At 40.0% G+C, this 24304-nt stretch overlaps 1 protein-coding gene across 2 annotated transcripts in view; it reads left to right on the top strand.

Moving 5' to 3' along the window:
- Window positions 1-23001, top strand: part of SLC22A16 (solute carrier family 22 member 16) — a 52883-nt gene extending 29882 nt beyond the window's left edge. For both annotated transcript variants that reach the window (XM_075126646.1, XM_075126647.1), the window contains exons 2-8: window positions 2476-2952; window positions 6094-6211; window positions 10445-10994; window positions 12346-12473; window positions 12872-12981; window positions 13462-13561; window positions 22087-23001. In XM_075126646.1, coding sequence (XP_074982747.1) covers window positions 2476-2952; window positions 6094-6211; window positions 10445-10994; window positions 12346-12473; window positions 12872-12981; window positions 13462-13561; window positions 22087-22269 — 1666 coding nt within the window. In that variant the 3' untranslated portion in view covers window positions 22270-23001. The remainder of the gene's footprint in view (window positions 1-2475; window positions 2953-6093; window positions 6212-10444; window positions 10995-12345; window positions 12474-12871; window positions 12982-13461; window positions 13562-22086) is intronic.
- Window positions 23002-24304: the final 1303 nt, after the last annotated feature.

Below are 24304 nucleotides of genomic sequence, written 5' to 3'. Positions count from 1 at the left end.
TGCTTGATGACCCCTGTCAAAGAATTCTAGTAGATTGGTAAGGCATGATTTCCCTTTACAAAACCCATGTTGACTCTTCCCCAACAAATTATATTCACCTATGTGTCTGACAGTTTTGTTCTTTACTATAGTTTCAACCACTTTGCCTAGTACTGAAGTCACGCTTACTGGCCTATAATTGCTGGGATCACCTCTGGAGCCTTTTTTAAAAATTGGCATCACATTAGCTATCCTCCAGTCATTTGGAACAGACGTTGATTTAAATGATAGGTTATAGACTTCAGTAAGTAGTTCTGCAATTTCACATTGGCGTTCCTTCAGAACTCTTGGGTGAATACCATCTGGTTCTGGTGACTTATTACTGTTTAGTTTATCAATTTGTTCCCAAACCTCCTCTAATGACACCTCAATCTGCGACAGTTTCTCAGATTTGTCACCTAAAAAGAGTGGCTCAGGTTTGGAAATCTCCCTCACGTCCTCAGCCGTGAAGACCAATGAAAAGAATTCATGTAGTTTCTCCGCAATGGCCTTATCGTCCTTGAGTGCTTCTTTAGCATCTCAATTGTCCAGTGGCCCCACTGGTTGTTTAGCAGGCTTCCTGCTTCTGATGTACTAAAAAAAAATTGTTATTACTTTTTGAGTCTTTGTCTAGCTCGTCTTCAAATTCTTTTTTGTCCTTCCTAATTCTATTTTTACACTTCACTTACAGAATTTATGCTTATTTCTAATTTTCTCTCTCAAATTTAACTTCCACTTTTTAAAGGATGCCTTTTTGTCTCAATTTGCCTTTTTTAATTTGTTGTTTAGCCACGGTGGCATTTTTTTGGTTCTCTGACTTTGTTTTTTAATTTGGGGTGTAAATTTAAGTTGAACTTCTATTGTGGTATTTTTAAAAAGTTTCCATGCAGCTTGCAGGGATTTCACTTTTGGCACTGTACTTTTTAATTTTTGTTTAAGTAACTTCCTCATTTTTGTGTAGTCCCCCTTTCTGAAATTAAATGCTACAGTGTTGGGCTGTTGTGGTGTTTTCCCCACCACGGGGATATTAAATTTAATTATGTTATGGTCACTATTACCAAGCAGTCCAACTATATTCACCTCTTGGACCAGATCCTGTGCTCCACTTAGGACTAAATCAAGAATTGTCCTCCTCTTGTGGGTTCCAGGACTAGCTTCTCTAAGAAGCAGTCATTTAAGATATCAAGAAAGTTTATCTCTGTATCCTGTCCTGAGGTGATGTATACCCAGTCAATATGGGGATAGTTGAAATCCCCCATTTTATTGAGTTTTTTATTTTTATAGCCTCTCTAGTCTCCCTGAGCATTTCACAGTCACTATCACCATACTGGTCAGGTGGTCGGCAATGTTCCCTCTAATTTTTTCCATCCATGTGTGGAATAAATTTTGTTATGTGAACTGATGTATGTGCCTATGTGCTCCACGAATAGAGACAAAAAACCTAGATATAATATATATTTTTTTAAAAGTTACCATCAGAATAATTACTGCAGCCAGGACAGGTTCAGCATTTTAGAACTCACTACGCAGAGAATTACATTTAAGTGTAAGAGAAATAAAAATTATGAAATGCATAGAATAGTCAAAACACTAAAATAACACTTCGAAAGAATAAAATTACAGAGAATATATGTGTATTGCAGGACGTACCAAGAAGTAACAACAACAATAATACAAGTATGTGCTGGGAGGGGAGTGCAAAAGAGACTCTGTGTGTGTGTGTGAGAGAGAGACAGACAGACAGACAGACTCTGTGTGTGTGTGGCTTTTGTAGTTAATAAATTTGTTTTGCTTTATCTAAACCAATGTGTGAAAATTATAACTCAGGGGCAGGAAGCTGTTGCATATTCCTCTCCACATTGAGGGGAGGGAGTGAATTTTGTGATCTTACGCTGTACTGTTCCCTGTGCAGCTCAAGACGGTATAATTTTGGGTTTATACTCCAGAGGGGGGGTGTGCCTGAGGAGCTGGGAGGTGCCCTAGCTGAAGCCTTCCCATGCAGGGGCTGGTCAAATAGCCTGCCTGCATGGAACTGCAGCTGGGTATGTCCCTACCTGTATGTATGCTGATGAAAGTGCAGGCTGAAGCCTGGAGGGCTTGTTAGCTTGTCACAGCAGTACCGTGTAAGAGGGAGCCCAGGCTGGTGAATCAGTGGTACCCCAGTTTCAGGTGGCACCGCAGAGGGAACCCATCACAAAAGTGTACTCTGATATTTCTTGGGAACTGAGAACATTACTTGTGTGGCACTCTGCTGGTGTTTGGTCTCTTGCAGGATTTAATTAATTTAGAGGAACCGCTACAAAACAAACCACTAGATAGCTAATTATGACTCCTTTTACAAATTTTTTAAAAATTACTAGATTCATATTAGCCACCAAAATTATTTAGTTGTCCTTTTCTTTTGTCTATGGAAATCTCAGGTATTTTTCCCTATAAACTTTTTTTTTCTCATTACAGATTCCAAGCATGTGTCTATTTTGCATCTGTCTTTCAATCTATCTCATGTGGCATCCATTACTTGGCTTCCGTATTCATGGCTGTTACTCCTAAATTTTTATGCAGTGTCCCTGGAAATGTGACTAGTATACTGTTGAACAATTCCTCTAGTTCAAGAATAGAGGATATTTGGACACTGTGGACATCAACAAAAAATTACATTGTGGTCCAGCTGGAAAATGGAGAAATTTGGGAACTTGATCAGTGCAGCAGGTCCAAGCGGGAGGACAGTTTGTATCTTGCATATGAATATAGTGGCAACAAGTCTGTTTCTTCTTGTTCTGATGGCTATATCTATGATCACACAAAATGGAAGAGCACCATTGTTACAGAATGGGATTTGGTCTGTCACCGGGAATGGCTTGCAAAATTAACTCAGCCCACATTCATGTTTGGAGTCCTGTTTGGAGCAGTGATTTTTGGTGGTATGGCTGACAGGTACAGTGCCATCCTCTTAATACTGTAGTTTAAGAGTGCAATAACTCTGTATGTGCCTAAATGCTTTGCTCTTCTATTAGATATTAATTTAAAAGAAGTTTAATCTAATTGCCATTTTATTAACAAATGTGTTCTTCAACAGAGCTTACATTTATTTTTCTCTGATACAGATGATTTGTGTTTTTCTATCAGAAAATTTAAAAAACTGTTGATAGAAAATTTATTTTTTTTAAAATGCCCTGCTTTATATCAAATATAGGCTTTGATCCTGCAAGCTACCCCCTATAGGTGGAACCTTGTACCTAAGCAGAGCTTTCTGCAGGATCAGGGTCAAAGTGAGTTTCCCTGGTAATGGTTCCCTCTTCCCCCTACCCATTCTCCTCATCTTATAATAAAAAAGAGAAATGTTTATGATGGATATGATGAACAATTAAAGCTATGCTGTAAGGTTAAAAAATATAGTTTTTAAAAAACAGATTTCCTGTCCTCTGTCAATACTACTACTTTATGGGACTGCTGCAAAGACTTCAGGATTTGAATCCAGTCCTGTATTACTAAAACTAAAAATCTACTGTATTTTTCACCATTATTGGTTTACCTTTTTTTTGCATTTCAGTCTGCATGAAGAAAGAAAATAGACCAATCAGTTTCCCTTTAGTTTCCTGTCAGTTTCACTTCCTCCAGCAGTAATAAAATGCTGAAATATTTCAGTTGTAAACACATTATGTAAATGCATAAAGTAGATCTTATTTTTTCAGTTGGATTTTATAAAAGTATGGAATTTGTTCTCTTAATCTAAGGTTTTGTAAAACTTTCTTTAATACAAAACCTGAATTTAGAGCCTAAATTGAACTGACAGTGTCTCTTTTTAAATCAGTTATAATATTTTCAGTTAATATGCAGACACAGATAATGACATTATAGTCACATAATTCTCAGTTAGATTAGCTCAAGCTGTAGACATCCATTTAAGAGAATAAACATATTGTATTTTATGGAGTTACAACTAAAAGTTTTACATATGAAAGTTACTATCTGACAGCTTTTGATTGGTGGGAAATAAATTGGTAATTTCAGTCCAACTTCCAGTCAACAGATGTTCCCAGCACAAGAATGACCACAGCTGGCTCTAATTAGCATCTCTGCTGAGAATCTTGACAGAGATTAAGGATTGAATGGGCATGAAGACAACTACCTCCTCCATTCTTCCGAGGCCTGGTCTACACCACATAGTTAGGTAGATGTAAGGCAGCTTACATCGACCTAATTATGTCAGTGTGCACATTATAGCCTTGTCCCACCTATGTAAGTGCCCTACTAATTGACATCATAATGCCAGCTCCATGAGAGGCATAGGGCTTAGGTTGGTGTAGTTAGGAAAACTCAGTGTCTGTGCAGACACTGCAATGCTTACATCAGCTGTTGGCTGTCTTGTCAATTTCAGGGCTCCATGCTGGAGCCATGAAATTGACAAAAAAGCCAGGCCTCTGTTTTCCCAGTCGCAGCCGAGCTGTGCTCCCCTGGCTCCCCCACTCCGGCTGGGAGCGAGGAGGTGAGCCGAGCTGAGAGCTCTGGCTCCCCCCGCCCCAGCCCCTCTTCAGTCAGTGGAAGTGATACTGGTGAGGACTCACACCACTGCCAGAAGGAGGGTAGTGTGGACATGAACCACCGCAGTAATTACTGCGGTGGCTCTAAATTGATCTAACATAAGTCTGTTGGGTAGACGTGTCCTAGGTCAGGGTTGAAGCACATTGGCAGGGCATTGTAGGGAAATTTGCAGAGCAGCTGTCGGGGCTATATCTGTTCTGTAAGACTTCACATTCCAGTATTATTTTAATGTGGTACCAAATTCATGTACAAACCCAAACCCAAATCTTCAAAAGCTGCTGCTGCTGAAGATAGAAATAATACATCTCTACGTTAGAGAATAAAAATGAAACAGGGCCTGTTCATTATTTAGTTGACACCTGAAACATACTCTACATTAATGAACATTGTTAAACAAAATAGGACAGAGTTAATTCATAAATAGATTTTATTTCTGTTAGAGTTTGTTTTCTCTTCAGTTGAATTTATTGGTGTTGACTTCTGGTTATTTGTTTATATACAGCATGTTCTGGTAGATCAACATGTTTTCTATCTGAGATGATATGGAAACTGGACAAACAAATTTAGGATTCCTTTTATGTTAAAGACCTTTGATTCAGAATGAGGAATGACACATAATTTAAGACCTGACTTGTAATATTTATAATAAGAAGATAAAATTTCACATAATTTTATTTCCCTGCTAATGTACTTATTGTATATGTGACATTTAACATGTGTGGGCATTCCTGGTAATGAGTTTGTGTGTACACTTATGAAATCAGAGAACTCTGGGGGAGTATCTGATTACCATTTATTAGATATTTTATCTTAATGTAATTGGAAGGAATTAAGGTAAAAAACCTTTCATTGGAATCCACGTTATATTTTGAGATAGCATGAGTTATTGCATGCTAACCTGTGCTGGAACATGTTAAGTAGCTGTTACTTAAAATAAAATGTCCAAGAAAGAGAGAAATAGAATGGAGTGAATCTGTGTAAAAGGGCAAATTACAGATGCGGAAGTTAATCGCAAAGCTCAATATGAACATACAAAGTGCCCTTTTCTATGGAGACCTTCCTTCCAGTCATGGAAAGTTGGGTGGGGCTCCCTTTCATCAGTATTACTTTTATATTGGTCACAGTGATAGGTACAGAAAAAATAAAAGTTTTTCCCTCACCTAGAGAACAATATATCAGAGCTAAGATCAAACCTGGGGCTACTGTGATAGTGCAGTGCCCTAAATACAGCACTAGTGATACTTTTCATATTTACTATAATTCTTATTGGTAAGATTTCCAAAGTTGCAGTTGCTATTTAGTACAATATTTATCACATGCCACCCCATTGTTCACTCTGTGTATTTGTTCTATCCTTCCCTCACCTTGTGTCTGTCTTATCTATCTCCATTATAAGCTCTTAGGGGTAGAGACAGCTCTGTGTTTGTACAGTGCCTAGCACAATGGGGCCGTGTTCTTGGTTGGCCCTCAGGCACTCTCATCATAAACATGGTTAATAATAAATAATGATGATGTTTTTGTTGTAATGTGCAGAGTGGGAAGACGGTATATAATGTGGTTCACAAGCACTGGTCAGTTTTTATTTGGTGTGGCAGTGGCATTCACATTTGACTACTACAGCTTCGTGATCATACGTTTTCTCCTTGCTATGGTAAGTATAGATGCTCATCCTAATTCTTTTTAAATGCAGTTTCCTAACCTTCCTCAGGAAAGCCCTCCATAATTTCTCCCTATTCCTTCTCTTCTCCAGTTTTTAAAAGCCCCATGTGTTGCCACAACACTCTGTTTAGCAAAGGAGTGAGAATTCGAACACTGCTTCTTCACCTTTCAGTGCCCTTCTCTTTGTTTTAACCAGAAAGGGTGCATATGAAGCAATATTTGGTGCTTCCTTCATCAGGGGCTGACAATGCTTCTTTTAGCACAGTCTCAACCCCAGCTAGGCTGGTAATTAGGTGAGAGACGAAGTATGAGTAGCAAACTCTGGTTCCTGCATTGCAGCTTGCATTGCACCGTTATTCATGGTGTATTACTAGAAATAGACTTTATTTTTGGTAAAATGCAGTCATGGTTTTACCCCAGCTATGTTCATTGATAGGGGATAGGTGCCCTTTTTTCTCATGTTTCAGAGTGGTAGCCGTGTTAGTCTGTATCAGCAAAAAGAACGAGGAGTACTTGTGGCACCTTAGAGACTAACAAATTATTTGAGCATAAGATTTCGTGGGCTAAAACCCAGTTCATCGGATGCATGCACTGGAAAATACAGTAGGAAGATATATATATATATATATATATACACACACACACACAGAGAAAATGAAAAAATGGGTGTTGCCATACCCACTATAACGAGAGTGATCAGTTAAGGTGAGCTATTATCAGCAGGAGAAAAAAAAATCTTTTGTAGTGATAATCACGTTGGCCCATTTCCTACAGTTGACAAGAAGGTGTGAGTAACAGTAGGGGGAAAAATAAGCATGGGGAAATAGTTTTACTTTGTGTAATGACCCATCCACTCCCAGTCTTTATTCAAGCCTAAGTTAATGGTGTCCAGTTTGCAAATTAATTCCAATTCAGCAGTTTCTCGTTGGAGTCTATTTTTGAAGTTTTTTTGTTGTAGTATTGCCACTTTTAGGTTTGTATTCGAGTGACCAGGGAGATTGAAGTGTTCTCCGACTATGGGTACCCGCATGGCCCCACAGTATGCCAACATTTTTATGGCTGACTTAGAACAACACTTCCTCAGTTCTTGTCCCCTACCGCCCCTACTCTTCTTGCACTACATTGATGACATCTTCATCATCTGGACCCATGCAAAAGAAGCCCTTGAGGAATTCCACCCTAATTTCAACAATTTCTGTCCCACCATCAACCTCAGCCTGGACCAGTCCACACAAGTGATCCACTTCCTAGACACTACAGTGCTAATACGCGATGGTCACATAAACACCATCCTACACCAGAAACCTACTGACCACTATACTTACTGACATGTCTCCAGCTTTCATGCAGACCACACCAGACGATCCATTGTCTACAGCCAAGCTCTATGATACAATCGCATTTGCTCCAACCCCTCAGACAGAGACAAACACCTACAAGATCTCTATTAAGCGTTCTTACAACTACAGTACCCACCTGTTGAAGTGAAGAAACAGATTGACAGAGCCAGAAGAGTACCCAGAAGTCATCTACTACAGGACAAGCCCAACAAAGAAAGTAACAGAACGCCACTAGCCATCACCTTCAGCCCCCAACTAAAACCTCTCCAGCGCATCATCAAGGATCTACAACCTATCCTGAAGGACGACCCATCACTCTCACAGATCTTGGGAGACAGGCCAGTCCTTTTACAGACAGCCCCCCCAACCTGAAGGAAATACTCACCAGCAACCACACACCACACAACAAAAACACTAACCCAGGAACCTATCCTTGCAATGAAGCCCGTTGCCAACTCTGTCTACATATCCATTCAGGGGACACCATCATAGGACCTAATAACATCAGCCACACTATCAGAGGCTCGTTCACCTGCACATCCACCAATGTGATATATGCCATCATGTGCCAGCAATGCCCCTCTGTCATGTACATTTGTCAAACCGGACAGTCTCTACGTAAAAGAATAAATGGACACAAATCAGATGTCAAGAATTATAACATTCAAAAGCCAGTTGGAGAACACTTCAATCTCCCTGGTCACTCGATTACAGACCTAAAAGTGGCAATTCTTCAACAAAAAAACTTCAAAAACAGACTCCAATGAGAAACTGCTGAATTGGAATTAATTTGCAAACTGGACACCATTAACTTAGGCTTGAATAAAGACTGGGAGTGGATGGGTCATTACACAAAGTAAAACTATTTCCCCATGCTTATTTTTCCCCCTACTGTTACTCACACCTTCTTGTCAACTGTAGGAAATGGGCCATCCTGATTATCACTACAAAAGTTTTTTTTTTCTCCTGCTGATAATAGCTCACCTTAACTGATCACTCTCGTTATAGTGGGTATGGCAACATGCATTTTTTCATGTTCTCTGTGTGTGTGTGTATCTATATCTATATATCTTCCTACTGTGTTTTCAACTGAATGCATCCGATGAAGTGAGCTGTAGCTCACGAAAGCTTATGCTCAAATAAATTTGTTAGTCTCTAAGGTGCCACAAGTACTCCTTGCTGTTTTTTTCTCATGTGCATCCTTTCTGTCTTTTAAACTGCATCTAAAATACTGGATTTATTTGTAAATAGCTAGGCTTGGTAAACATCCTAAAAGCTTCTACTATACTTGTATGTATGTCAGCATATTTAATTTTTTAGCAATCAACTTCAAATTCCTACCCTATATTCAAAGGTATGCTTTTTGTGGACTTTGCTTTTAGAATGCTTTGACTAATGAGAAAGATGGTGGGAGAAAAATGAAATAAGTGGTTTAAAATAGTTTAGAAGTCAGAAACTAAAATTCACTCAAGAATAAAGCATCAAATATTATTCTCTTTACTTGTTGCTGGCAAAGCATAAAGCAAGAGGGGTCCTTGACTCTGGAATTCACTTCCCTCCTTTGCCTGCCAGAGCTTCGATTTATTCACTACCGGGAATGCTGCAAAGCCTATCTTTTCTCGCAGGCCTTAAGAGCCTGGTCCAGTGCACAGTGATCAGTGTGTAATGTGTGCCTGGGTGTGCCATGTCTGAGCGCCGGCACCTCCAGGCTTGGCAGTTCATTGCTTTGGTACCTCTGGGCTTGCTTAGTCAGAATGTAAAAAAATTGCTTGAGCCCTGGCACCTCTTTCACTACAAATTAAACACTGCCAGTGATGTCAATAGGAGTCTCTGTAGTGACTTCATGGGGCATTGGATGAGGTTTGAGCGAGGCTGAGGGGGTTTATAAATGGAAGTGCTGGAGATTAAGACTCTGCTCAAACAAGTAGACTCTGCGTGGGCACAGAGCCACACTGAATTCAGTGAAGCTCTGCAGAGGCCTAAGTATCTGGCCACAGGAATCCACTTCCAGGACTGGGGCTTAAAAACCCTAATCTTACACCATTGAAAACAATGGAGGCATTCCAATCACCTCCACTGTGTGCAGGATCAGATCTTAAAGGATGATTTAGATGGTTGAGTATAATGCATATATATTTTTCACTTTTGTATGGGAATTTATTAATTGGAGTTTTTATAACTGGAGATTTGATTAATCAAAATATTATATGGGAAGCATCTTTAGATTTTCTAATTGTGTGTTTTGAAATGTTTTCAGATGCCTAAAGCCCTAGATATGTGCCAGAGAAATAGAAATAAGTATATTCACTAAATAAATACTTTAATGTAGAACATTAGTATGGTTAGAAAACTTATGGGAGCCTATAAAAGTGTAAGGAAGATTCTCTTTCAGCTTGTAAAATACGATTTAACAGGATAATCTACCACGGGGTGGAAAATCATTATTTTGAAATATGCATTTCTATAGTATGCAGGGTATTATGCTTAAAACTATGCTTAAAACTAAGGCCAAGATTTTCAGAATGACTGTTGGTTTTGGGTGCTTCAATTTTTCGAGTGTCCAACTTGTTTCACCTTCAAGGGGCCTGATTTTTAAAGGCTTTTTAAAAAGGTATTACCCACAAATGGAGGTATCCAAAGTCACTAGCCATTTCTGAAAATTGTGACCTGATATTTTACAGATCTGAAATCAGTTTTACCTAATGTTGATTGTTTTTTTCAGGATTACTGTTGCTCTCTCTGAGTGCATCATACTCCAATACAGGGCAAGCTAGGGGGCTCTTAAGACTTCCAACATAAACAAACATGAAAGTATTGGCCATTTGTTTTGGTATTGTCACACAAAGGGAATAGACATAAGCTTTTCTCTGTTTTTTCCCCCACAGGTTTCAAGTGGCTATCTGGTTGTGGTTTTTGTTTATGTAACAGAATATGTTGGCATTAAAGCTCGAACATGGGCATCCATGCATGTCCATGCTTTTTTTGCTGTGGGAGTCATGGCTGTGGCACTGGTAGGATTTTTGGTGAGGACCTGGTGGATCTATCAGATATTTCTTTCCATAACAACTCTCCCCTTTGTCTTGTGCTGCTGGATGCTCCCAGAGACACCTTTCTGGCTACTGTCAGAGGGAAGATACGAAGAAGCACAAAAAGTAGTGGATGTAATGGTGAGATGGAATAAAGTAAGCACTCCTTGTAAAATTTCTGAACTGTGTTCAGTCCAACAAGATGATCTAGTCAGTTGCAGAACGGGTGATGATGACATTTCTACAGTGAAGAAGCACAACATCTTAGATCTGTTTTATAATTGGCACATTGCAAGAAGGACCATTACAGTCTGGATGATTTGGTTCACTGGGAGTTTAGGATACTACGTATTCTCCCTGAGTTCCGTCAATCTAGGAGGCAATGAATATTTAAATCTATTTCTCATAGGTAAATATCTGATATATTTTATTCTGCTTATGACAGAACTAGAACTTCGAATTTATAAATGTTTAAAGATCTGACAGTCAATTTCCTGACCCCCAATTACCTGTACCATCAGCAACTCCATTTACAATTGCAGCTTTAATTCTTGTCAACCTGAAATGTAGTTATTTTACAAAAGCAAGCTTAGAGTATGTTAAGGTACTGTATTGTCCTTGACATCTCCTGCCAATTTTTGTGCTTGTAAAACCACATTTTCCTAGTTTTAAAATGGTTTCTCTCTGCCCGGTTGTTCTGTGAAAGAACCACGCAAACAACAGGGAAAATTGACTAACCCTACAGGGGAAACTATTAAATTGATGAAATACTATTCCAGTAAACAAACTGAGAAAAATAGAGATTTTCTTCACTAATATTTTTAGTCATAATAATATTAGATTATACTGGTAACACTATTAAGCTCATAATTTTAAAGTTTGTTCAAAGTGTGTTTTTTAAATCTAGGGGGCAATGTTTCTTTAATTTAGTCTTTAATTTAATGTGGTTGCAAATTTTCTCTTGACATGATAAAATTGGTCAGCACATATAGGGCCTGATCTAAAGTCTATTTAAGGTCATTGGAAAGATTCCCATTGAGTTTGGTGGACTCTGGATCAGGCTCCAGCCCTGTAAAGGACTTAAGCTCATGCTAGTTTTAAGCATATGAGTAATCACAATAGAGTCAATGTGACTATTCATGTGCTCATAAGCACTTTGCAGGATTGGAATACTAGTGAATTAATTTTAAGTTGCCATGTATTATTACATGTTAGTAACTTGACTGTTGTGTTGAAAATAGGAGGCTAATGTTGCTAATATAACTAAGTTGTTATGATACTGTAAATAAATTACTATGTTAGCAAATTTCAAAACTATTTTCTTTTGTCTTCTGTGACCCACCTCACAGGGTCCAAGAGCCTGGGCTCCAGCCTGAGCTGCAGTTAAACAGCCCCTTAGCCCAAGCCCAAGTCAGCCTGCGGGTTTTCAACTGCAGTGTGGACGTATCCGTACAGGCCTATCTCCCCATCAGAAGGGCAGCTGCAGCTGTCTTGTGCCTTATAGCCTCTTTCCCTGGTGCATTTCTTATTCCCCACAACCATATTTATGCCAGTGTAAGCCCTCCACTGGCATTTTTGCCACCGGTGGGTTTATCGCAAAATGTTGGTGAAATACATCTTTCACCTAACACCTATATCTTTTAAAACCAGTTTAATCAGTAGACTAAATAAATGCTCATAAAAAGCAAATCAGAATTATTTTAAAGGGCATTTGCAGTCATATTATCATGGTTTAATACCAGATAAATTCATAATGACAGGTGCCGTGGAGCTTCCTGCGTATGTCGTTGCTTGCATTGGGATGGACAAACTAGGAAGGAGAAACACATTGACTCCATTTCTTATATCAAGTGCAGTGATCTGTGTTTTGATTATGCTGATCCCTCAGGTTAGTCACTTACCATTTAAAATATACCTATATTGTGGGGAATGTGAGATATGTTAATGCAACATCTCTTTCTAAGGCCCGAGATTAATTAAATGTAGTTTAGAAATGAAGCTGGAGTTCTTTACAGTAGATTTTCCATATTTCTGTTAAGGGTCCCAAACTAGCATTCCTAGCTCTTAATTAAACAAAGGGTTCGAAATAAGCTGTTTAGTAAACAAAGCCACGTTCAGCCATTATTTATTGGTGGAAATAATCAGGAAAGTATGGAATAAGGTATTGCTCACTGTTTACAGAAAGATCACAGTTACGGTCTGAATTTTTCAAAATAAATGAATGGCATTGAATTTGGAATGGTGAAGTTTTCTGGTGCTTTATATATTTGTACTCTCTTTTAATAGGATTTCAGCATATTATCTGTCTTAGCAAATATGGCTGGAAAGTTTACAATTGGTGTTGCATTTGGCCTCATTTACCTTTACACAGCAGAACTGTATCCAACAGTTGTACGGTAAGAACTTTAAAATAATTTGCCATGTGTTTTTCATTATTTTGCTATTTCTTCCCTTCATTTGTTATACTTTTGGGGCCAAATCCTGTACCCTCTGAAGTCAATGGCACTGCTCCAAGCGACTGCACTAGTGTAAGATCAGTCTCTTTTCTGTTATAGAATTCTCTGGTTTTGGCTCTGCAGTAAATGCATTTATTTTCTGTTCCCTTCTACATAGACTGGTCCCACTGAGGTACTGGAAAAATGCTCAGTATTCTTAGCATTCAGTTCCCTCTTTCTGAATGTTCATGGTCATTAGGAATATGATTTATGCTGAATGCTCAGTATACTTTTTATTCTATTTATAGAAGCAACCAAGGTCACTGTAAGATAAATTTAGATTAACATAACGATATTTTTATAGCATCTCTGCATTTCTAATTAATTGGTATATCTGATGTCACTCTCATTGGGCCTTGTGTCTTCTTGTCTTATCTCCAGGTCACTTGCTGTAGGAAGTGGGAGCATGATGTGTCGTGTTGGGAGCATAGTTGCTCCTTTTTGTGTTTACCTGACGAGTGTTTGGATCTTCATGCCACAGGTACGTGTTTATTTTGATAGTCAAAAAAATTGTTATCCATTTTACTGAGATTTAAAGTTGAAATGTAGATAAGTTCAAAAGGAAAGAGTGTTAAATATTCTCATTCTTAATTTAAATTCTCAGTTTTTTAGCTATATATTTTTAAGAATATGAATCTGAACTCAGGAGTGAGCCTCAAGGCACTGAAATCTTCTGAACAGTTGATATTACATACACTTTAAAGATGACAGACATATCTTATATGCATTGAATACTGGTATAAAATAGTAACTATCTTTTGTACAAGGCCGTACTGTATCATTCATGTAATTTGGAGTAAGTGTCTCATTCCTAAATTGAAAGTGTTGTATTTAGTCAAGATCTTCATTGAGCAACCGTCTTTTCTCGTTGCCATCAATCTCCTTTTGAAGAAGCAGAATAGCCTAACACAGATAATGGGGGAGAGAGCAAACGTTAAATCCTGCTGATGATGACAAGATCCTCCATCTCTATCAGTCAAGTGAAACACAGATGCCGTGTTAGATCACATGAGATGAACTGGAGCCCCCTCTATGGAGAACAAGCCTAGCAAATCTAAGCTCTCATTGGACTACCAGCCTAACTATGATCAAAACATCCTGCTGATATGGAGAGCTAAAAAGAATAAGGTCAGAAGCAGCCAAATAGTGGGGCAGTGAGATGTTGAGGAGGTGGCATAGATGGGATAGTAAGAGCATAACCAGGTGAGAAATAACTCAAGAGGTGACTACAGAAGAAAATGATGCTGTCATGATGATCATTAGGACTCTCAACAAACCTTGGATTTAAGAGAGATCTTCTTTTTGTAGAAAAAACAATGAGGAGTCCTTGTGGCACCTTAGAGACTAACACATTTATTTGTGGGTGGCTGCAACCTCATTCCATCATGTGATCCAACAGTCATCTCTAACTTTAACTGTCCCATGAAGATGAGATAGGGCAGTTTCTTTGTAGAAGAAAATGGGCACTTTCTTAGCATTACATGGATTTTGGAGTTCATTTTGCCCAAAATATTTTTAACTGTGTAGTTATATTCAGTGCATACAAGTTATCCCCTATTCTCTTTATGGAATCTATTATGTGTGCTGCTCAGAAATTCTACAATTGCTCAATCTTCCTTTTTCAGAAGGATAAGTTTAGGTTCATGTACATAAATGGTGAGAAACCTTATACTGAGGAGTTAAACTGATAATGAGCTTATTTTACCCATTTAACATTTTTTTAAATTTACTTTTACTTCTTTGAAAAAACTTTACAACTCACCTTTAATATCACAGCTTGTATGTGAATTACAGATGTAAAGAAGGTGAAAGAGTATTGGCCTGAATTTTCAACCCAACCTCTCTTCCTGTGTGTGTCTTTTTGCACACACACAGTTGGGTTTTCCTACAAAGGTAGAGTCGTGTCCATTTGATTTTAAAAATATAAAATCTACATTTGTGAATGCTAGAGACTGGTTTGAGAGACTGTCTGAAAACTTGACCCATTATGTAAGTAACCTCTGTCCAGTTTTTTAGGATTCATTTGTGATAGTGGGGAAACAGAGTAGGAATAAATAAATAAAGTTCCTAACAAGCACTCTTATCACGCCAAAGAAATGCACCTAGAAAATACATGAAAAGCAAGATCTGAAGAGCACAGTAATCATGGGAGAACAGTCTCCTTTGACTCTTCTTCCTTTCAGAGTTTTGCTTTTCACTAGCAGTGATAATGTTTATCTGTTCAGAACTCCTGCACTTAAAACACAGCTGGGGCAAAGTTTAAACATTTGAGAACACTGTAAGTAGCACTGCAAATATTTCAAATATGGACAACTCTCAGTACATTAAAAACACTCACATACATTGTGAAACTTTGTTACAATAGTGACTGTAAATGTGTGTTTTCATGATAAACTTCTACCATCAGGCATTTGTAAGTTCACTAAAAACTTGCCTTGGGCTGAAGCTTATCATGCAAGGTCTCAGCTAACATACACATTTTGGGGTAAACTATGAACAAAATAGATTAATATTTTGAAATAGACTGACATAGGTTATGTTGATACAGTATATTATTTATGCTACACATCCTATATTCTGTTAAGTTTTTATTGCTACTCATTTTCACCATAACTCATTTGTGGCTCTGTCTCCCAAGAGTAATACAAACCATCCCAAAGAATGCCAATAAATCTTGAAATAATACCCACAGTTGTCTTGTTCATGCCACACATCGTAGAGAATTTGTGGTTTTAAAGTTTAAATTAAGGCCCCAGTTCAGTAAAGCACTTAAGCATGTGCCCTAGTGCTTTGAACATCAAGAGAACTTAGTTAGCAAAAGTGTTTATGGACATGACTAATAGATTTTATTCCATATTTATCATAAAAATTTAAGGCATATAATATGTATGAGACACATCACCGATGTCTGTGTTATATGAATAATAACAATACACAAAAAGGTTTAAAACATTTATTATGAATAACAAAAGACCAGATTGTGATCCCCTCCCCCCCATGCAATCTCACTGGTTTAAATAATAAATTCTACAGCTTGCCATTTAGATGACATTTTAAAAGTCAATTCAATTCATTAATCCAGTATCATCCAATTTATTTTTCTATTTTATCCTTTCTAGGAAATACCTCAAAAATACTTTATAGAGAGAGGTAGAGGAAGAGAATGCTTTACAGCTCTGGGTACAGCAGCTCTCATATCAGTAGGGGAACCTGACACATGAGGATGGAATAGAGTAAATAGCTGACAGTAAAGAGGAAGTGAGTATGCTTGTGGAGTAGTTAGAGTAAGGAGGGAAATAGATACATGCAGGGGCAGATTAGCGTATGGGCCCATGGGGCCCATGGCCAGGGGCCCTGGCCAACTGGGGGGCCCCCCGCAGGATAGCTGGAATTCCGCCCCATCCCCTGCTCTTCCTCTCTGCTCACAGGGCCCTACCGCCCTGTTCCTCCTTGTCCTCTTCCTCCTGAGGCCCTGCCCCCTGGCTAGGCCATAAACAGGAGTTGTAGGATGAGCATGTTCCCCCCCACACACCAGCGCTGAGCTTCCCCCCCAAGCCCTCCCTTCCATGTGTAGCCTACCCCCAGCCATGGGCAGCTCTAGCAATTTTGCCGCCCCAAGCAGTTGCCGCTGAATTGCCGCCGTGCCAAGAGTGGCGGAGCTGCCGCCCAAAAGCCGCCGTGGCGGGAAAAGTTGTGGAGATGCTGCTGAATTGCCGCCGTGGGACACGGACTGCCACCCCATTCTAATTATCGCCCCAAGCACCTGCTTGGAAAGCTGGTTCCTGGAGCCGGCCCTGCCCCCAGCCCCTCTCTTTCCCCCCTCCCTCCTGCGCAGAGCTGCCCCCACACCTCCAGCCCCTCTCCCTTCCGTGTGGAGCTGCCCCCCCCAGCCCATCTCCTTCCCCCCTCCCTCCTGTGTGGAGCTGCCCCCCACAACCTCTCTCCTTCCCCTCATTTTACACATGGGTATAGTGAAACACAGAGAGGTTAAATACATTGCCTACAGTCAAGCACAAAGTGGATCAAGTATCACTGCTAGTTAGAGAACTCAAAAGTCCAGCCTGCCAGCCTCCAACTCTTACCAATAGACAATACTGTTTTAATAGAAAACCTCATGTCTCAGCTATTACAATATTTGGCCCTTAGGCAGAGTTCTCTGGCATAATGCTGTATTACGTGTATAGACAGACGCAGCTGTCCACAGAATCATAGAATGTCAGGGTTGGAAGGGACCTCAGGAGGCAATCTAGTCCAACCCTCTGCTCAAAGCAGGACCAATCCCCAACTAAATCATCCCAGCCAGGGCTTTGTCAAGCCTGATCTTAAAAACCTCAAAGGAAGGACATTCCACCACCTTCCTAGGTAACGCATTCAGTGCTTCACCACCCTCCTAGTGAAAATTTTTTTCCTAATATCCAACCTAAACCTCCCCCACTGCAACTTGAGACCATTACTCCTTGTTCTGTCATCTGCTACCACTGACAACAGCCTAGAGCCATCCTCTTTGGAACCTCCTTTCAGGTAGTTGAAAGCAGCTATCAAATCCCCCCTCATTCTTCTCTTCCGCAGACTAAACAATCCCAGTTCCCTCAGCCTCTCCTCATAAGTCATGTGTTCCAGTCCCCTAATCATTTTTGTTGCCCTCCGCTGGACGCTTTCCAATTTTTCCACATCCTTCTTGTAGTGTGGGGCCCAAAACTGGACACAGTACTCCAGATGAGGCCTCACCAATGTCAAATAGAGGGGAACGATCACGTCCCTCGATTTGCTGGCAATGCCCCTACATATACATCCCAAAATGCCATTGGCCTTCTTGGCAACAAGGGCACACTGTTGACTCATATCCAGCTTCTTGTCCATTGTAACCCCTACGTCCTTTTCTGCAGAACTGCTGCCGAGCCATTCGGTCCCTAGTCTGTAGCGGTGCATGGGATTCTTCCGTCCTAAGTGCAGGACTCTGCACTTGTCCTTGTTGAACCTCATCAGATTTCTTTTGGCCCAATCCTCCAATTTGTCTAGGTCCCTGTGTATCCTATCCCTACCCTCCAGTGTATCTACCTCTCCTCTCAGTTTAGTGTCATCTGCAAACTTGCTGAGGGTGCAATCCACAGCATCCTCCAGATCGTTTATGAAGATATTGAACAAAACCGGCCCCAGGACCGACCCTTGGGGCACTCCACTTGATACCGGCTGCCAACTAGACATGAAGCCATTGATCACTACCCGTTGAGCCCGACAATCTAGCCAGCTTTCTATCCACCTTATAGTCCGTTCATCCAGCCCATACTTCTTTAACTTGCTGGCAAGAATACTGTGGGAGACGGTGTCAAAAGCTTTGCTAAAGTCAAGGAACAACACGTCCACTGCTTTCCCCTCGTCCACAGAGCCAGTTATCTCGTCACAGAAGTCAATTAGATTAGTCAGGCATGACTTGCCCTTGGTGAATCCATGCTGACTGTTCCTGATCACTTTCCTCTCCTCTAAGTGCTTCAGAATTGATTCCTTGAGGACCTGTTCCATGATTTTTCCAGGGACTGAGGTGAGGCTGACTGGCCTGTAGTTCCCAGGATCCTCCTTCTTCCCTTTTTTAAAGATGGGCACTACATTAGCCTTTTTCCAGTCGTCCGGGACTTCCCCCAATCGCCATGAGTTTTCAAAGATAATGGCCAATGGCTCTGCAATCACATCCACCAACTCCTTTAGCACTCTCGGATGCAACGCATCCAGCCCCATGGACTTGTGCACGTCTAGCTTTTCTAAATAGTCCCGAACCACTTCTTTCTCCACAGAGGGCTGGTCACCTCCTCCCCATGCTGTCCACACTCACTCACCTGAAACTCAGGTTCCAAAACTACTGTTACAAGTATCAGCGGGGTTATTAATTCAAAACCAAGCAATTTATTGACAAGATGACAACGAGGAGCTGGGGTGCCCGAGAGCAGCGCACGGCCCGTGTCCCTGCCCCCTAGGGCATGCCATCCAGGACAGGTGGAGGGTCCAGGGCTCCCCACAGAAGCCCAGGCTCCCTGGGCAGCTTTTACCATGGCTCGATTTCCAGCCTGGCCAAGAGGCAGGGCCATGTGGGGAAGGGAGGAGCAAGGGCAGGGCCCCATGGTGGGATGTGGGGGGAGGGGGCAATGTTCCTTGTGCCGAGGGCCCCAATAAATCTTAATCTGCCTCTGGATAGATGTGCTTAATGGGGGGAAGGGTGAGTATGATTCAGAATGAATTGGAGACTAACTGGAACTGGTTAGTCTAACTGGTGGGATTTCCAAAAGCGTTCAGCACTGACCTACTCCTGTTCCCACTGAAGTGATGGGAGCCTGATTCGCATTTATACTAAGGCTCTTTTGCGCCACAGTGGTCGTATAAAGATGCTTTAAAGTGGGAGTACATTTCATTTACACCCGCTTTTAGCCCTTTGCATTGTGTAAAGAAGTAGATGAGAATCAGGCCCTAGAAATTTTACCATTGACGACAGTGTGACCAGGAAAAGGCCAAACCTGAGCGCTTTTGGAAATTCCACCTAACATTTTTAAGGCAAAATCTAAAAAGAGGCAGTGTCGGAGATTTCCAGACAGTCAATGTGGCAGCACAGGTCAGAATGACTGTTAACTATGGAGAGTTGACTACAGATAAGCGAACAATTTCCAACTGCAAAAGCATCCATTGGATGCTTTTATAGATCGTGTTATTTTTCTCAAAATTTGTGGTATAACAGTAACATTATGGTGGCTGAAAAAGTGAGGGAGCTGACAGCTCTTTTCAAGGAAAATATTGAAAAATATTAAAGATGGGATCTAGTAGTTAGTGTATACAATTAAGCCTCCTCTTGAAACACTCTCTCCTATAACTCTGTACCTGCCTGCAGAGACCTCCACCAGTCTGGCCTTCATTCCTACTGTAGTAGTGATGATTGCCCTCTTTTCTAATTCTTCATTGTAGGAATGTAACGGTTTTACTTTCATTGTAGTATGTAGCATTCAACAGTATTTTGCTTAGTTTTTTACTCTTTTAGCTTCTGCACTCAATATGAGTGTAACAGAATTTGTTAGTCTCTTAAGGTGCCACAAGTACTCCTTTTCTTTTTACAGATACAGACTAACATGGCTGCTACTTTGAAACCTTTGAAACAGATATAATTCTGCTTCTCACAGAGGATTGCTTAAGACAATTGGTGGCTCTGGCCCTGAGGGATCATAAACAGCTTGGTGTTTTTAACGGAAAATAACTCTGTCAAGTTACAGCTGAGACTTCAAATTTGAAATCTCCTTTCTGACTTCCAAAGAGCTATTTTCATTTAGAATTAGGGGGTGGTTGCCTGCCAGTGTACCCATATCTGTCTGAAAGTGCTGTGTTATGAAAGTCATAACCACAGCCATTTCATATGTTCTCTCTCATGTTTAGAAGGAAAGTATTAAACAAAATGGATCAGAGCTTGGGATCAGTACAGAGCAAGTTGAGGACATCACAGTATCAAAATGCACAAAGTAACAGTTATAAAACAGAAAAAGAAGCCTGCGAGAAATGGTGTATTAAAGACATGTATTTACAGAGAAGTAGAGTAAGAGCATAGGGAGCATAATGGGATAAGATTGAAGATTAGTGTGTTAGTATCTGTACAATGCTTTGAAGATGTTAATTGCTAAGTATTATCATCCTTATCAAGCAATAAAAATTAAAGAAAAGAGAAAACAAGGAAGAATTTTTAAAAGTGCCGATTGTCCAGAGCAGTGGTTTTCAACCTGTGGTCTACAGATTGTGTCTAAGGGGACCGTGAAAGGTGACTATGAAAATAAAGTTTCAGATCCAAGAAAAGGAATTCCGTTTTTCTGATGGATCAAAAGTACAGTATGTGAATTCCCCCACCTATAGGTCAAAACCTGGAAGTGTTACCATAGAAGCCCACAGTTCAGCGCCCTTTCTCAGACTGCATCAAATGCCATGCTGAGCACCTGCAATATTTATAGTTGAATTCTGTTCAGCCAGTTTTCAGTCTTAGACTTCTATGGTAGGGGTCTGCAGGCCACAGGTTGAATTTCCACAGGGGTCTACCCATCCATTCAGAATGTTTTAGGGGTCTGCAAATGAAAAAAAGGTTGAAAACCACTGGTCCAGAGCAACAAATTGATGGGAAATCTTCTATTGTTCTTTGGGACAGCATCTTCCTGCGTGTGTGCACCTAGCACAGTGGATCCCGATCCTGATTGTGGTCTTTGGCTACTACCACAATAAAATAAAACGATAATAATAATAGGACACACTGAAATCACAGTGTACATATCCAGATCATAGACACAACGCATGGGTCAGTTAGAAGCTGGGCCCCCATCAGCTTTCTCTCTCTGACTCAGGACATCATACCTATTCAGAACATTATGCAAGTATGTACTTAAGCATCTTCCTGCATAGGAATGGACTTAAACATGTGCTGAAGTGCTTTCTTTAATCAGGATCTCTATGATCCCAGTTAAGAGATCCTGACCTACAGCTTGCATTGGAGAAAGGTGCTCAAATACTATGATGATAGGTAGAGTAGGTAGACGAAGAGCCAGGTCTACAGCTTCTTTTCCCCCCTCTGTGTGACAGCAGGGAAGTTGTAGTCCAATAAAAATAAATGTAAAATGAATTTAAGCAATCTTACAATTACTTTTAAAATTACTATCTGCTAAAGAGAATAATTTTTCAATGAAGTTGCATGCATTCTATTCACTTCTGCAAAGTTGTTCCTGCTTACGCTGAGGCTGTATTTAGCTCATTGTGTAAAACATTTGACTTGGTCTGTGTTAACTTTGCTGGACAATCTGTCAGTTTATTTATGTATTGATTTTTGTTTTATTTTATTTTAGCAATTGCAACAGGGAACATTTAAGACTTTTGATCTTTGGTTTTCATTGAAGTTCACTGTGCTCCCAAATTTTAAAAGTATTTTCGCAAGCAAGACCAATGTTTTCCATGAACCCAAAGACATGTGTAACCCTTACATTAATTGTTTATTTCTTCCAGTTGCTTGTTGGAATCATGGCCTTTCTGAGTGGAATGCTAACATTAATGCTCCCAGAAACTCTTGGAAAACCATTGACTAATACTTTGGCAGAAGCTGCAGAACTGGGAACAAACAAGAACAGCTGTTTGGGAAAATCACCCCCCGCCCAGAGTGGTGTAGTGTTAGAAAAGATAGATGCTTAGCCAAAAGTCACACAGCACTGAAGAATAAAGCAACATCAAGATTGCTGTCACCAGTTTTAATCCTCATTAATTCTATAAGACTATTTTATTAGAGCAACCTGATCATGGTTTTAATGCACGCATCTTTTAATTTGTATGCAATCTTGCCTTTTCTAGAGGGAAAATATAAAAATGTCTGGTAGAAAATTTAAAAGGATTTTAGAGCCACTCACAAACTTAATCATACTTTTAAAAATCTGTTTCATTTGCTTTGACTAGTTAGAGTGATTATTGTTCATTTGGAAAATACCAGGTTTTCCCAGATTCACATATTTCCTTTCACTGCTGTAGATTTTCTGCAGCTCTGCTTGTAATCTCATCATGAAATCCCCTGTCAATAACTGCCATATTACAACTGACAGACACAGACTTTTGACTTATTAACATGGTAAGCTCAAGCACACAGTACTAATTCAACAGAAAAGGTTCTTAATTACTGTGAAAGGTTAAACAGAAATAAAGATTTCTGTTTTTCAAATTTTCTTCTGGAGAGACTGCCATTGCTAAAAAATGAAAATATTCTATGCAACAGCTTCTGACAAAAAAAAGCATTCTCAATTTGCAGAATGTTCAAATAGTATGAATACTATTCATTTTGTTTAATGTCAAATGTATTTTTTGTTATTGATTTAGAGAAAAAACTGCTTTGGGACTCTGTTGAAGTATCAGTAAAGTCTATGTATACAGATAAAATCTGGTATTTTTGAAAACCTTATTCATTCCAGACTGTTACGTTAAATGACCCTTTCCCATTAGTTTCCGTTCAGACCTATCATCAGTTTCTTTATATCATCCTAGGGTAAAACCAACCCCTGTGCAAAGCAACCACACAAGGCTTATGTATCTTTTTAGTGCTCAAAATAGGATTTAAGTAGAGCTTAAGTAGTGCATAGGCCTGTGCAGTGCTGGGCGCTTAGGCTCAGATCCTCAAAAGTATTTAGGTGCCTGATTCCAATAGGAGTTAGGTGTCTAAATACATTTGAGGAGTTGGGCCTTAGTAAATAAGTGATGTATAACTGCTAGCATCAAAATGTTATTTTTTTTATGGACCATCCATTTGTAGCTCCATTTATTCAACACTGTACAGAACCAAATACTAAAAAAAAATATTTTTGATGGAAGAAACTTATCAACCGTTAGAAATGGATGCAACAGTCACTGATTCCTGCAGATGCCTGTGAAACATCCAGAGCTGGTGCTAGCCCTAAGCAGAAATATTTTTGTTCCCACCCCCCCCCCCAAACACTAAAACAGGCAAGTTCTTATGATAAAAAGTGAATGAGAGCCCCCCTTGAGCTGCTTGGGACCCTACGCAATTGCTTAGTCTGCTTATGCCTAGTGCCGGCTCTGAAAACATCCCCCTGTTATATCACTCGTGCTGATACACATGAGTGATGGAGACTGTAGAAAACACTAACAGGGATAGATTGAGGACATCATTTCACTCTAGCTGCTATTTTTTATAATTTTCTATCCCAGCCCTCCCTTTTTAGTCTACTGTAGAGCTAGCCATTTCTTCCATACCTGTGCAGCCTTCCGTATTGTGCATAAAGATTCTACATTCTATGCAAGTAATGGTTTGGACTCTGCTCTCAGTTACATCTGTACAGCTCCTCTGACTTCAGTGAGTTCTGAAAGAAGAATATGATTCAATATCTCTATGCCTCTCTAACAGGAAACAAAGCATCTCTCTTCAGTTACAGCACTGTCCTGGAGTTCAAAGTATAGAATCATAGAATATCAGGGTTGGAAGAGACCTCAGGAGATATCTAGTCCAACCCCCTGCTCAAAGCAAGACCAACTCCAACTAAATCATCCCAGCCAGGGCTTTGTCAAGCTGGGCCTTAAAAACCTCTAAGGATGGAGATTCCACCACCTCCCTAGATAACCCATTCCAGTGCTTCACCACCCTCCTAGTGAAATAGTGTTTCCTAGTATCCAACATAGACCTCCACCACTGCAATTTCTGACCATTGCTGCTTGTTCTGTCATCTAT

The sequence above is a fragment of the Caretta caretta genome, chromosome 3, assembly GCF_965140235.1.
Source record: "Caretta caretta isolate rCarCar2 chromosome 3, rCarCar1.hap1, whole genome shotgun sequence".
In the NCBI taxonomy this organism is placed as follows: domain Eukaryota; kingdom Metazoa; phylum Chordata; order Testudines; family Cheloniidae; genus Caretta; species Caretta caretta.
The sequence above is the reverse complement of the archived record's forward strand: the minus strand, read 5'-3'. Positions and strand labels throughout refer to the sequence as shown.